Source organism: Venturia canescens, chromosome 2 (assembly GCF_019457755.1).
Source record: "Venturia canescens isolate UGA chromosome 2, ASM1945775v1, whole genome shotgun sequence".
Classification (NCBI taxonomy): domain Eukaryota; kingdom Metazoa; phylum Arthropoda; class Insecta; order Hymenoptera; family Ichneumonidae; genus Venturia; species Venturia canescens.
Genome location: NC_057422.1, coordinates 17,635,596 through 17,649,671, shown reverse-complemented (window position 1 = coordinate 17,649,671; position 14,076 = coordinate 17,635,596). Strand labels below are relative to the sequence as shown.

The following is a 14,076-nucleotide window of genomic DNA, read 5'->3' as shown; positions in this document are numbered from 1 at the left end:
TACGTTGCCGCCTAACATCGGGTCGTTATATAGACGGGTTTAAAAAACGAGGCAAAGGACTAAAGAAGAACGACGACGAGAAGTGACGAGCCGGAGAGTTGTTCGAGAACGAAATACCCGTAGACTGGCAGCATATCTTCGCCTTTGCCATTCCTCTCAAGGATTCATCGAGGCAGCCTCTTCTGTATCTCTGTATACATCTTCCATTTTTTCTTCTTTGTGTCTCGTGAACGAAAAACTCTCGTGCTGAGAGGAGTTAAGCCAGGAGCTACTAAGGGAGGGGGGGGGGGGGGGGGGAGAAAAAAGCGAGAGAGAGAGAGAGAGAGTGAAATCCTTGGAACACTGACACCCCCCTCCAAATGCCGACGAGAGTCTCGATATATGCGTTTTGGCCGAGAGCTCCAAACTAACTCTCACGGAAATAGAGACACAGAAATGAAACGATCCTTGGAGAATTCATGTTGATTTTGCAGTGCAACTCGTTTCTTTTCCCATCCACAAAAAATGAGATTGCATATGTGCGAACTCATTTTTCAGCCTGTTTCTTAATTCTTCGGCATTTCAAGCTCATTCGACGAGGACGCAGGTCCAAGAGTTCGAATTCGAATGAACAATATTTTTTAGAAATCCTTTGGTCTTCGAAAACTGCTATGAAAACTGGCAGGAGTGGAGAAAAAAAGTCAAAAATTAAGTCCTGTTTTCGAAAATTTCACTTCACTTCTCGTTACCCCAACACTGTTCTCGGTCTGACAGAGAATCAGTTGCAAACACGTGACTTTCCAGTGCAAATACAAAATTTTCCGCTAGTTTCTGCAAGACTTTCCATAAATGATCATTCAGCGCTGAGATAATGGCTATTATAGATAATGAAAGTGAACGAGATAATGGATTTAGGTGATCTCCAACCCGCTGTACGAGGCGATGTAGACGATCTTTAACTGAGGAATGAGATGAAAGCTCTGGAAAAGTTTGTTACGGCTGGCTCTTGGTAGGAGGCACAGAGAGAGAACAAGGAAAAGGGAAGAGCAAGGACAAGGAAGAGGGAGAAAAAGACGGAGACAGCAGCCGGCGGGGGAGGGATGTTTTGCGAATTTACGGCGACACGAGGCGCGGAACCTTGAGGGCAATAGAGGCTTTTGGTGAGAGGTTCACGAACGTTCGCGAGTGCAACCCTTGGGCGTCGTTTTCTCTTATGTCTCCCCGTCGTCGACGACATCAACGGCGACGACGATGTAGCGAGAGTAGCACAGAGGCCACTTAAATTACATTCCAACTATTTCTCGTCACTCCCCCGCGTTGAAAAGTGGAACTCATCCCGGATTTAATTAAATTTGTTAATTGCAAGATGCATTTAACACTTCTAAAATGTTTGCTCCGATGAGTGTTACCTCTTGAGTTGTTTGTGGCAGTTTAAACTACCGCGTTATTCGGATACGTCAGCCAATGACTTATGAACGATGAATTAACGGTACCGCATTTGAGCGTAATAGCTTAAAAGTATTCCAACCTCATCCTCGCTCAAAGAGGCATCGTCCTTCCATTATTTATCGACTGAATCCACATTCTTATTGATAATAAATATTCTAGAGACCCCATCACATGAGGTTGAAACAAAATTTGCACGACAATGATTCTGACGAAGAATTAAGTTCCATTTAAGGATCACGAGTCACTGTGAATCTTCATCGTTCTCAGTTCCACGCAGCATTCTTTTATTTCCATAGAATAGCATAAATGTTGATGAAAAAAAGTAGTGAGAAACATTGATTTGACTGAGAGTTGAAAAAACAATGATAATGATTAATGGGAGAAGAGCGATCAGATAATTAAGCATTTGCGCCTTGAATGTTCTCGCTTTTGATGCTCACCCTTTGCTTTTGATGCACACCTTTAGGATTGATCGATATAGAGAATATTTGTATGTTTACCGCTTGGCACTCCCGTGCTTGTTTGGTGTTGACCCAATGTGAATTAATGCTACACAAAATTCATACACGTGTTGATACATTGATACATTGATACATATATGTGCATATGTTTATATATAAATGTTATAATTAGGGTTCGATAATTTACACTTGATGTATCGCTTTCACAGAGGAGGATTTGATGCACGGGGGAGGTCCTGGCATCGGTGGGGGTTCCATGGTCGGACAGAACTCAATATTTGGATGTTCGGCTGCTGGACACAGTGGGGTTAATCAGTTAGGCGGCGTTTACGTCAATGGACGACCGTTGCCCGACGCTACGAGGCAAAAAATAGTCGAATTGGCGCACAGCGGGGCGAGACCGTGTGATATTTCGAGGATTCTTCAGGTCAGCAATGGCTGCGTCTCCAAAATTCTTGGAAGGTACGAAACAAACCATTTCGATCATTTACTCGATCGGGAACGATCGAGACTGTCGTGACCAATTATCGGAAAACAGTAAAATTAAGATTTTGACTGACGAAAAAGATTTTTTTTCTTCTGTTAATGAAGATTATGCGTTACTTGTGATTCAATAAAGCAACTGAACTTTTTGCTCTTTTCGTGATCAAACAAACGATTAAAATTCATTCTCGCAATTATTAAAATTATGTGTAACTTGTTTGTTGAGATTGATTCATTTTAAATATAATGATACCGGTTAACATACTTTCCCAGTAAAATCGTCAAGCAAAATATCACACCAGCCATTTTCTATTTATATGCGTGTGCATATCTATATTTTAAACCAGCTGGCTCATGGTGCTGTCAAACTTTCCACTGTTCATGTCATTAATACTCGTTAACCTCAAATAAGTGTTTTTCTTCTTCCATTGTCAAGTCATTTTCACCGGTAACAAGGCTTTCTCAAGACACCACTGATATCTAAAAACATTATATTTTCTTATTCTCCTTTTTGGCTCTTTAAAGTTGGGAGGATCCTATTTCATTAAATCGAAATAAGAGCCAATGTATAACCCTTAAAAAATGTGATTTTCGTTAATTGTTTTCTCGACAACTAGACCGTAGATCCTATAATAATTCCGGGAATGAATGCACGCTGTATATTTCCAAATGTCAACTCTCAAAACTGGAATTTTCGATTTCCATTAGATTCGCGTGAACTTCCTTGATATTGAAACTCGCCTTTCCTCTTGGAACGGTCTACTGAATGTTTTTCATTTGCCGCAGATACTACGAAACCGGCTCGATAAAGCCAAGAGCAATTGGTGGAAGCAAACCGAGGGTCGCGACAACGCCGGTCGTCAATAAAATTGCTGACTACAAGCGAGAGTGTCCTTCGATATTTGCCTGGGAAATTCGTGATCGGCTGCTGCAAGAAGGCGTTTGTAACAACGATAATATCCCAAGTGTAAGTCAAAGTATTTATTTTTCAGTCATCCTCTTTTCGATTTCACCTTAAATGTAATTTATATTTCTATAATTCTATTCAACAAAAGATCCCAAGTCACAGTGAGTCTTCAAAAACCCCTTTGAGCAAGCAGAACTTTCCAATAATACCCAAACTCCAACGACCTTATTTTTCTCACCAGAGTTCCAACCTTTACAAACAGTTGCAACGACAGAATTCATCGAGAAATGTACCCAACCACACGATACCCTACATTCGTGTTCATCTGCTGTTACATAACTATTAAATTCGTAACAGAGAAGAGTTGTAAAGTATTTGTAGCATGGCCAATGGCCATATGGACATACCACGGAGTTTTATGAACCACACCAAGGAAACAGTGGGTAGAGGCTGATTTCGATGCTGGTACATGAGTTATCAAGAAAACCAGACGCACCGATGAGCGAGGAGCGGCGGGTGGGTGAGGGGGGGGGGGGGGGTAGATCCGGGGGAGTTTTGGTACAGCACTTACCCGTCGGATCCGGCCACTCGACCCTAATCAAAGTCTCGTCAATACGATCGGTTGGGTGGGGTAATCGGTCCATTACGCGAACTCGACGTCATGTCCACCCTCTTGTGAGAGCACACGGCTACTGTACTATACGAGCCTCTGAGCTATGTACGATCTCTGCTGACTGTTTCGACCCTTCGACCTCTCGTCCTATACAGACACGAGAGCATGGCGTAGTGTACTTGAAATGCTACAAGAAGAATTCATCCCCTTCCAAGCCGGTTCTCTTCTTCTCGATCTTTTTTCTCTTGCCCCGAAATTATCCAATCTTCATGCGCTTCCCTTTCGTCCGGCAAACATACTTCCTGCCATTGATGCCATGCTCCACTGCCATTGCTCGACCCCCGCCCTCTCAGCCTCATTTTCTATCGCAAACTGTGCTCGGATGACCGATGAACGGAGATCACGTACTGGACTAACGCGTCTCCCGCACGCTATGGAATGCAGACGAGTGATTCTCCGCTCAAACATTAACTGAAAGCTGAAGAAGAGTTCGCTCGTCGAATGCACCGATTGATCTGAGCAGTCCAAGTGCAGTTTCGAGCGACGTTTACTTGGCTGTCGGCGCAGACTGCCTTTGCTTAAACGGGGTTTGCTCAAAATTACGCTTTTGGACGGCTCGATGATAAAATCTCTGAAACTATTCAACGATGATGATTACCAGAATTTTAGCACATGTTCTTTGTGAGTAAAACTGTAGCACATATACGAATTTTTAAGTTTTTAGTGAAGCTATTTTTTGTTTGCAAAAAACGATGAAAAAATGTGCTTTTTCGTGGTTTTTGGAAAAATGGCCGGCATTTTGTCATTTTTGAAAAAATGAGAAAATCACGTGATATGCGCTATAGCCGTTTACTCATTGAATCTAAAAACATTTTTATTTTTTTTTCTCCAATCATCCATTCCAGAGATTTCATCAACAGAGCACACACCCGTCTTTTTTTTGGACCTGTCTTCTCCTCCATTTTTCTGTACGAAAACTGAGTAAAATAAATATCAAAAAAAGTGTGCGTATTTTAAGAGTGCATTTTTTAGGCCTAACACTTTTTAATATTCACATTTATAATTTATAACGGTCAAAAAAATTCGTGAAAATAGTCTTTTTTTTTTGCCCGTCTAATTATGGTAGACCCCTTAATGGCTGGCTTTATCAAAGTATTTCAGCTATCAAATCCCTGTGGGAAATTGAACAAATGATGTAAATAACCGTGCAATGGCCAGCAACGAGAACAGTGAAAAACGACCGACGTTAACGCTTCGAGCAACCGATACATTACCGTCGACATTACTCGGACATTTTTTCTTTTATCAATAATGATAATGCACGTTGAGCGAATGCAAAATCACCCGAAAATATTGTTATCATAATTAATCGAAGGACGCTGCAGCTGGAAAATGTTGAAATTATTATTCATTTTATTGGCTGTGAGTAAAATCACTTTAAATAAATCATTATAATTACGATCCGTAGATTATCATTGAAATTTTCAAGAAACTTGGCTGGAATTTCACACTCAGTATTATCAATTAGGCTATAAATATTCATATATAATGAACGCGCAATCTATTCAGTGGAGTTTCGTTCCGCGATGAATAACTGATTACGTGTTTTTCCATTGTTTTTTTTACTCCGTGTTATTAGCCACAAAAACACGAGGGATTCTGCAGCAATGACTACAACTCCGATCATCATTTTTAATAGAGTAATTACTCAAATATTTTATGCGATTTATTTCCATGTCTAATGTTTGAAGCCACGAGTGTTCTTTGCTACAGTTAATGGCGTGAGTGTCGTCGTACATAACGTCATGTGTACGTCAGGACACGGCGAGCGTCCTGGCACGCGTAAGCGTCGTTATCCGGCATCGTTCTCATGCTCGTCCCGGCAGGGGACGTAGTCTCTCGTGAGCCCTTGTGGCTTAAGCAGTAGCGGGGGTTGATCAATCAGGTTCGTCCATAAAAGATTCGCTCAAGTGTGAAAGAAAAAAGAGCCGGGGGATCACCCGAAAATAAAGCTTCTCGCTTTCGCGGAAGAGCGTCATATTTTTTGTTTTTCAACAGACACCGAAGAGCATCGGAATCCAACGTTATCTCCTTACTCATATTCATGTTCGCAGTACGAAACGTCAGGTCAACAATAATAGAGCTTCGAGAGGTGTCGGAGCTCGAACGATCTCCCATGTCAACAGGACCAGATCGCCAACACTCCAAATCCGTTGCCTCGTGCAACTCTCATCTGTTTCATAACCATAAAATGTGCTTCGAACCCAATCTCATAACTGAGTGGCACATTATTATTTATTTTTCTCCACAAAAGTACCCAGGATTCTCGCATTAATTCTCGAGCCCGCAATTTTCTAATGTGCCACAAGACAAACAGGGTTAAAAAAGCGATGCAGCCCCATTTATTTAATACCGTGGAAAGGGGCTATAAGGTCGTTATTGTACCGGGGCGGACGGGACACGAACTCTACACCGGGATGAACGGGAGCGCGCGAAAAGCATCGTTGCGGCGTAGATGTGCGGAGGGTGGTCTGCGACAGAAGAGCACAGGGGGCTGGATCATGGGTTCGTATCGGAGGTAGCACGATAGCGGAGGGGGGCCAAGGGAAAAAATGCCAGAGAGAGAGAAAGGGTCAGGGTGCGTGTGTGTACGAGAGAGAAAGAGAGAGGGAGAGAGAGACAGTGCTGGAGGCCTTGATGGCGGAAAGCGGGTAGAATCAGGGTGAATGGGATCAGTTAAGCGTGTTGCACAATTATTCGTGTCCGGTCGCGCGTGTAATGGTCTGCATCGAGGCTGCGGCTGTTGTGTGGCGAAAACCCGGGGAACAGCGAACGAAAGCAGCAGCAGCAGCAGCGGCGGAGGCAACGACGCCCGAGAATCGAGAGGGCTTACTATACAGAGCACAAAACTACTATACTCTGACGTGCTGGGGATTCTGGCATCGGCATCGTTCAAACGCGCACAGCCCGATCTTCCCCGCAGCCTTTGGAACACTCTTATTCCATCACTGACTTCGCGGGAGAAGTCCTAGCCGCGATGCTTTCGGCGTCGCAACATTCGTTGACTCGTACCACTGCCGAATGGGATATGACGAAACTACTTGTTGGGGCTGGAATTAAAAATGTTTCTTCATCCAGTTTGTACTGAGCTACCTTCCTGCTTGACTAGTTGGGTGCTACGACCGACCACGCGTGGGCGACTCTGAAAAGCAACGAGCGCTCCGGGCGCTCACGAGTTCTCATGAATTTTTATATTTCTGCATTTTCCGGTGTGTCGTTTCGCTTCGACCATTGAATATTGTAGAAGTGCGATCGAAGAAAAATCATTTTTTCAATAACCACAAACAGAGAAAGTTGAGGAAACGAGAGGGAAAAATTGAAGGCGCTCCTTCGAATTTCTCTTTCGATACTCATTGGAAATGCACGAACGATTATATCCGAGAGCAGACTAAAAGAGGGATGAGTACGGAACATGGAAAAACCGCTGTTCCAATGTCTTTCTGTCCTCGTTACAACTTTCAAGACCGGCCACTGGTTGCCTCTCGATTTAGTCAAGTATATGTTTGTACATACGTATACATACAACGGTGAAAACGTTCCTAGTATTTTGGCAAAGAACGAAAGCTCGAGGATGTAGCGATGAGAAGGCGAAGGAAAAGAGGAGGCGGCGACACAACGGGAAGAGAAGCGAAAGCATTTTATGTAATAATTGGATGGCGGTGTCCTTTCATCCGGGATCCCTTGAATGCTCTCGCGAGACACGACGTTGTCGTCGTCGCAGTCGAGGACGACGACGATGACTATGAAGACGACTCCTTCCTTTTCTCTTGATTTTTTTCCTCTCTTTTTTTCGTTCACGTGCACGATTTCACGAATGTATATACGACGTGGTACGAGCCTCTTGGGATATAACATCTATAGATGTATCCTTTGGATTCTGACAACCCTCTGGATGAGCGTCATTGTCGTTACGAGCCTCAACCACCACCAGAGATTCTTTTTCTTTTTTTTTTCATTTTTATTTCAATAAAACAGACCTCTTCTGTATATCCCACTTTCACTTTACAACGCTTCTCTTTCTTCGGATTTTCATGTACTTGAGAAACAATAGTGTATCTAGAAATATGTTGGTTCGTTCATCATTCAAAGTATGGACGACGATAAAGAAGCATGTGACGAGGGATCATGGATTCAGGAATTTCCTTTTTACCCGAGTGTATAGACAGTCTGCGTTATTTCTTTAAGCTCACCGGAGATAAGCCATCGAAGATTTTATTGCTAGATAAAATTCTCCGAAACGATTCGATGCCATGAGAATGTAGAGTTTTATCTTTTCCCTCCGCAGGTATCCTCGATAAACAGGGTGCTGAGAAATCTAGCGTCGCAGAAAGAGCAACAGGCCGCGGCCGTTCAAGCTCATCAAGGTGCTGAAAGTGTTTACGACAAACTGAGGATGTTCAACGGACAGGCGACCGGCTGGCCACCGGCCTGGTACTCCGCAACCCCTTCCCATCATCCCCTAGCGAGCGGCATTCCGTCGGCGGCTACTGCTGGCTCCGGCCAATCGCTCTTACCCGGGGGACAACTTCATGGACGCGATGATTCCTTGCTTAAACGATCTGGTAAGCTTCATTATTTCTTACGACGATGAATCACTCATTCGAGAATAATCGATCATTGACTTTCGTAATTGGAGCCGGGATTTGTGGATGAAAAATTAAAATAGATTCAGTTTCATTGCGTTCTCGAGAATCACCGCAACCTCGAGGCAACCATTTTTTTTCTACTCGCATGAATAATGGAATTTAACGCAGTGTAAATTCCCTTCTTCCATTCTTCACCTTCCGCGAAGCTGACTTTTTCAAGGGGAAGAAAAATCACGACCACCCACTGCACCCTTCTGTTTATCCTTTCGCCACCTCCAATCCGAATCCTTGCAACGTTGTCAGTTCCTCCGCTGTTGAATTCTCCACGTCGGCACAGTCACAACAGAGATTCGGTTTTACGTTCGCGTCTCCACATCTCCGAATACGTTCCATCAAACCGGGTCACGTCGCTCCTAAATCCCGTGCAGACAAACGCGGATACAGATTTTTCGAAAAGGTGAGAAGGCCAATTTCTCATTTGAGGCCTGCGGATTTCTGGAGAGTTATACGAGTGCTTTGCGGGAATTGAGTCTCTTTCAATACCCAAGATGAGCAATGCAGTGTTGGATGCTGCTAAAAAATGACAAAAAATGAAAAAGCGAAGGAAAGGGAAAGCAGCCGCACTATTTTGCCTCCATCCTGAAATTGCTCTCGCTCGTTTCTTCTCTCTATAATTCCTCTCCCTCTCTCAGTCTCTCCAGTCCACACCCGCTCTCTCAAACCTATAATAGGATCACCCGAAATCGACCAAGCGGCTCAGATTGCGGCGCAGATTGGCTCGCAGATGACGGATACAGATGCGCTTGTGGTCCGCGCGTCTACCTTCAATAGGCAGATTACGCCTGACGCGTTTTCGCGCTCTTACTCTCTTCCCGTCCATCTCTCTCCCTTTTTCATTCCTGTTTTTTTTTCACGCCATGTCCACATTTGTACTTCACCCAAGTTAGTGAGAGAATCGATAGATTTTACGGGGCGAACAATTTTTCTGGGGCTCGCTACTTCACTGCGCAACTTCAGGACGAAAATTCGGCCGAAACTGTTGGCAGATTGCTTTTCTAGCTTCGTGGCTCCCAAAAGTCTTGCGCTAGTGTGGAATCTCTCGGAATTAATCGTTAAAAACGAGTACAGAGAAGCGTAGAAAAATGTTTCGATTTTCTTTTCAAGTAGCATTCGAAATGCATTTTTGAAGTAATTCCATTAAAATTCACTCTTTCGTGCGTGCTCTGAATTATTCTGTGCACATCGGTGTAGTGAACACTCGTGGGAAGGGCAGATGCGAAGGAATGAAATCGCATTCGGTTCTTAGGCTCGTCAACTTATGGGAAAATCAAAAACAGAGAGAGAGAGAGAGAGAGCGAGGAAAATCTGTGAAGTTGAACGGACCGTGGGTTGGGAATATGGGGGAGACCGGAGCAAAATGGGATACTCCAAAAATTGCGCAAATCATTTTTTTGGTCTTGCAATTTGGTATATTTTTTCAGAAAAATAAGTGGAGGAATACTTTCAATATTAAAAAAAAAAATCAAATAGAAAGGAAAGAAGAATTTCAAAATAATTAAAATTTAAAGAAAGGCAAATTTGGAAGCAATTCTATTTTTTTTAAAGAAGCACTCAATATACATTGGATTGAAATTGAAGGTAAAAACAAAGTTTCACGAATTTTTGAAAGATATCTCATTCTGGCCCAAAAAATCATGTTTTTTTAATCGTAAAAATTTTACGTATGTTGTTGTTTGAGGGTTAGCAATAAATAAAGTTCTGCCTCGGTATCCTGCACCATACACTCATGAACTCATGACGCATACACAGACATAAACCTGCGTTCGGTCCGTTGAATACACTGAAATAAAATGCAAGGGAAGGGTTTACGACAGAATATGGCCTTAGTATATTAAATATTTATACACCTGGCTACGCACCTCGATTCACAATCCAGTTATGCCAGTTCGATATTCCCGGGTTTCCGAGTTTCTATAAATCACGTGCAGAATTTTCTCGACGATGGATATAAGCCTCTCTCAACCCTCAACGATCTCGACGTTTCATTGAAATTAAGATTCTTGGGTATAAGAGAAAATAAATTATCATTTTTTCATTAGCCTTCCAGAAATGTTTTTAACAAAATTTCCCAGTCGATTTTTCATTTTAAGCAAGTACCTAGACACAATGAATAACAAAAATAAATCACTACACTTTTCTATCATTTCACTGCCTTTGTAAAACTGATAACTCTTCAAGGATATTCGAGGAGATTTCTATCCAAGTTTTCCCCAGACGTTTTTTGTTTATTGTCATCCACCTACTTTTTCGAATTTTCGCTTAGTTTTCAACCTCGTCAACGCTTTGTCAACCCTTTTCATTCCCTTTCTCTTTCGCGTGTTCTGCCAAAGGTCGAGAGCCTTGTCAGGTGACAGGACAAAAAGTGATTTCATTTCACGAGTCCACTTCAGTGTTCTTCAACATCCCGGCAACCAGACTGGCTGCAACTTTTTCTTCGATTCGAATAAAGCGTGATCCCTATTAAGGTTCAGACTCAGTACCAATAATGAAATTTCTTCCCTGGTCGTCTTCCGAGATAAGTAAGTGCAGAAGCCAACGCTCGATATCGAAGCGCGGACAAAAATTCATTTTCACAAGTGCCATCCGCTCCCGCGTTAAAAATCAGGCATTTCGGACCCAGAAATGAGCGCGTACGATAATAAACTTATAAGCGCAGTGAAGCATGTGTCCAGGGAGACGCAAAATTCTTCTCCCATTCGTACAGACACCCATAAGAAAAATATTTACATTTACTACGAGAGCTGAGGGATGTAGCTCGAGAGATTCAACACTCGGAGTTATGAGCTTCACGGCATTTTGTTAGCTCCAAGCAGAACCGCACATGCGGACGAGTCTAGATGTATATATGGAGAGAAAGATAAAACAGCGGCGTACAACAGTGAGGGCGAGCAGCTGACGAACGGATGGACGGACGCGAGCGTGATAGGATGACGATGGAGCAGCGATGGTACGGACAGACGGAGGGAGCGAAGGGATGCCAGAGAGAAACGCGTAACGCGGACGAGGGTTCGGTGCGTGGAGGCGGAAGGTAATCGCGCACGCCCGCCCTAGGGGGAAGAGGGGTTGACAGACAGCTCTCTTACTCCGTGTTCCGTACTGCAGAAATCGTCTATACGTGCACATATTCGAACGAGAGTATTGTGTCTGTGTTCGTATGTGTGAAAGCGTGTGTAGGCTTGTTTAGGTATATGGAGGTTGGCTATATCGATAAATACGTCAGCGTACGTACACGTCTACGAAATCCTCGGGGTTGCGTGGAGCTGCTCTCTCTCATCCTATTTGCAAGTGCGGATATTCAACTCTCCTTTTGAGCAAAGCAAGGTAAAGAGGAAAACATGTATGAAAAGGCTGCTCATCGCGGACAGGAAGAGCACATCGCGCAATTCGAGTGACAGAGTGCAAGGGAGGCGATGAAAAATCGCGAAGAACGTTAGTTCGTTTTTTCAAGAGTGACCTGTATTCGATGATGCTCCGGCGGAGATGAAAAGGTCAGATTTATTGAAAGCCTCCGCAATTTGTTTTCCCTTGTTTTTCCGCTATCGAATGCCTGTCCGAATTGTCTCTCGCGTTTGCTGCGAACGGAGAAGAAAATCGACGCGGAAACTTTTGTGCGGGAGGAAAAAGTTTTGTCTTCTTCAACAGAGTAGTCCCGTCGTACCCGTACGATTTCTCAACCGAAATGCTTTTCGATGTTGCAGATAACGTGCCTCTGTTGTCCCATCAAGAAACAACTTCCGACGGGAATTCTGAACACAATTCATCCGGCGACGAAGACTCACAGGTCCGGCTGAGGCTCAAGAGAAAACTTCAACGCAATCGCACCTCGTTTTCCAACGAACAGATCGATAGTCTTGAGAAAGGTAATTGCTCTTTGACTAATTGTGGGCTGTGCAAACTTTCAACTCAAATTCTCGAAATATTTTTCTTACAGTCTTCACAAATCATGAAAAAATGTTCAGTATTGCAATAGTTTTCTCATGTATTTTCTGAAAATTAAGTCTAAAAATGACAAACTTTAAGGTAGTTCATGCACGAAATTATTTTATTAAGAAAGTCTTGAAATTTACACAGAGTTTAAATTGGTTATCTATTTACATGCATATCAAATTTTAAAGGATTCGTCTTATTGGCTATCCAGATAAACGTGCTTAAATATGAAGAAAAATAGGCAGAGTTGTTTGTTCGTCTTACCATATAACGAGTGAACGTTTCTTACGAAGTTTATGAAAAAGTACGTTAAAGATTGAACGAAATTGGTAACGAGCACTCGTGTAACCTCACATTTGCTTATTTCGCCATTTTGTTTCTTCTTCTTGGCTCGGCCCATTGCTGTCATAGTCTTCTGTCTTTTAATTACTACTTTTTTCTTCCCTTTGCGCTCTCTGATGCGATTTTTTACATTAAAACTATAGTATTTTCGCCTGGGACGAATGAAATTTCGGGTTCAGTGATGGATCCCCTGATTAGTGGTTTGTAATTTCACTCGCCGAAAGATGAGTTGAAAAAATGTATTTACAATTTCGAAATGATAGCTCTCACATTAATTTAAAGCGATTGAATCTTTAATTAGGAAGTAAAAATCGATCCAATTTAGAAACCCATAAAATGCGATCTTTCGTGCATGATCTACCAAGTAACAAAAGCCCGGAGTTTTTTCATTAGTTTCATTCATCACTGGACCAAAATTTTCGAAACTCTTCAAATTCAACAATCAAACCTAATAATAAAAAAAAAATCTTCACAAAAGTGTTTACCGCCTGTGAAATAGCTCGTATCGATCTACGTACGTACTACACACAGTCTCGAAACTAATAACGAGCACTTGTTGCAACCTTGTACGTTGCAGAATTCGAGCGGACACATTACCCGGACGTGTTTGCCCGTGAACGTCTCGCCGAGAAGATTGGATTGCCTGAGGCACGTATCCAGGTGAGTGTGAATGTGAGGCGCGAATGCGGTGTGTCTCCACGATCTCGGAATTCCTCCCTCCTTTTCGTGCTCCTTCCCAATCCTGTTCACCATACACATGTATATGGTGGATGAGTATTATCCCCACATTTACTCAATCACACAAACCCTCGTCGTTTTACTTCAATTGCTAGCTCTTCCTCTCCTTCTTCTTCTTCTTCTTCTTCTTCTTCTTCTTCTTCTTCTTCTTCTTCTTCTTCTTCTTCAATTCCTCCCTCAGCGCGTTCTATTCGCGCCTCGAGGGCTAAACGTGCCCCTGACTCCGCGACCTTTCATTATCCGTAGAACGTTTAAGCGTCGCTACGTGAGTCGTGGAACCGCCTTCCCTTGGCACCCTCTCGCGATTCGTCTCCCGCGTAATCTTCGTCGTATCTGCTCTTCGTATACACCGCAAAGATCCTCTTACCCTTTTATACGTTCCCTTTCGCTGCTGCTTCGAGACCCCAGGACTATTAGTTTTATTTTCATTATACTTTCCGATAGCCATAAATTGAGGAATGGCCTTTCGTC

General features: G+C 43.0%; 1 protein-coding gene across 2 annotated transcripts in view; it reads left to right on the top strand.

Moving 5' to 3' along the window:
- The window catches only part of toy (twin of eyeless), a 45,577-nt gene that overhangs the window by 13,632 nt on the left and 17,869 nt on the right, over positions 1–14,076 (top strand). The window contains exons 3-7 of one of the 2 annotated variants that reach the window (XM_043412800.1): positions 2,099–2,351; positions 3,159–3,339; positions 8,238–8,514; positions 12,297–12,458; positions 13,445–13,527. In XM_043412800.1, the coding sequence (XP_043268735.1) occupies positions 2,099–2,351; positions 3,159–3,339; positions 8,238–8,514; positions 12,297–12,458; positions 13,445–13,527 (956 nt within the window). The remainder of the gene's footprint in view (positions 1–2,098; positions 2,352–3,158; positions 3,340–8,237; positions 8,515–12,296; positions 12,459–13,444; positions 13,528–14,076) is intronic. The other variant, XM_043412799.1, reaches the window with a different exon arrangement.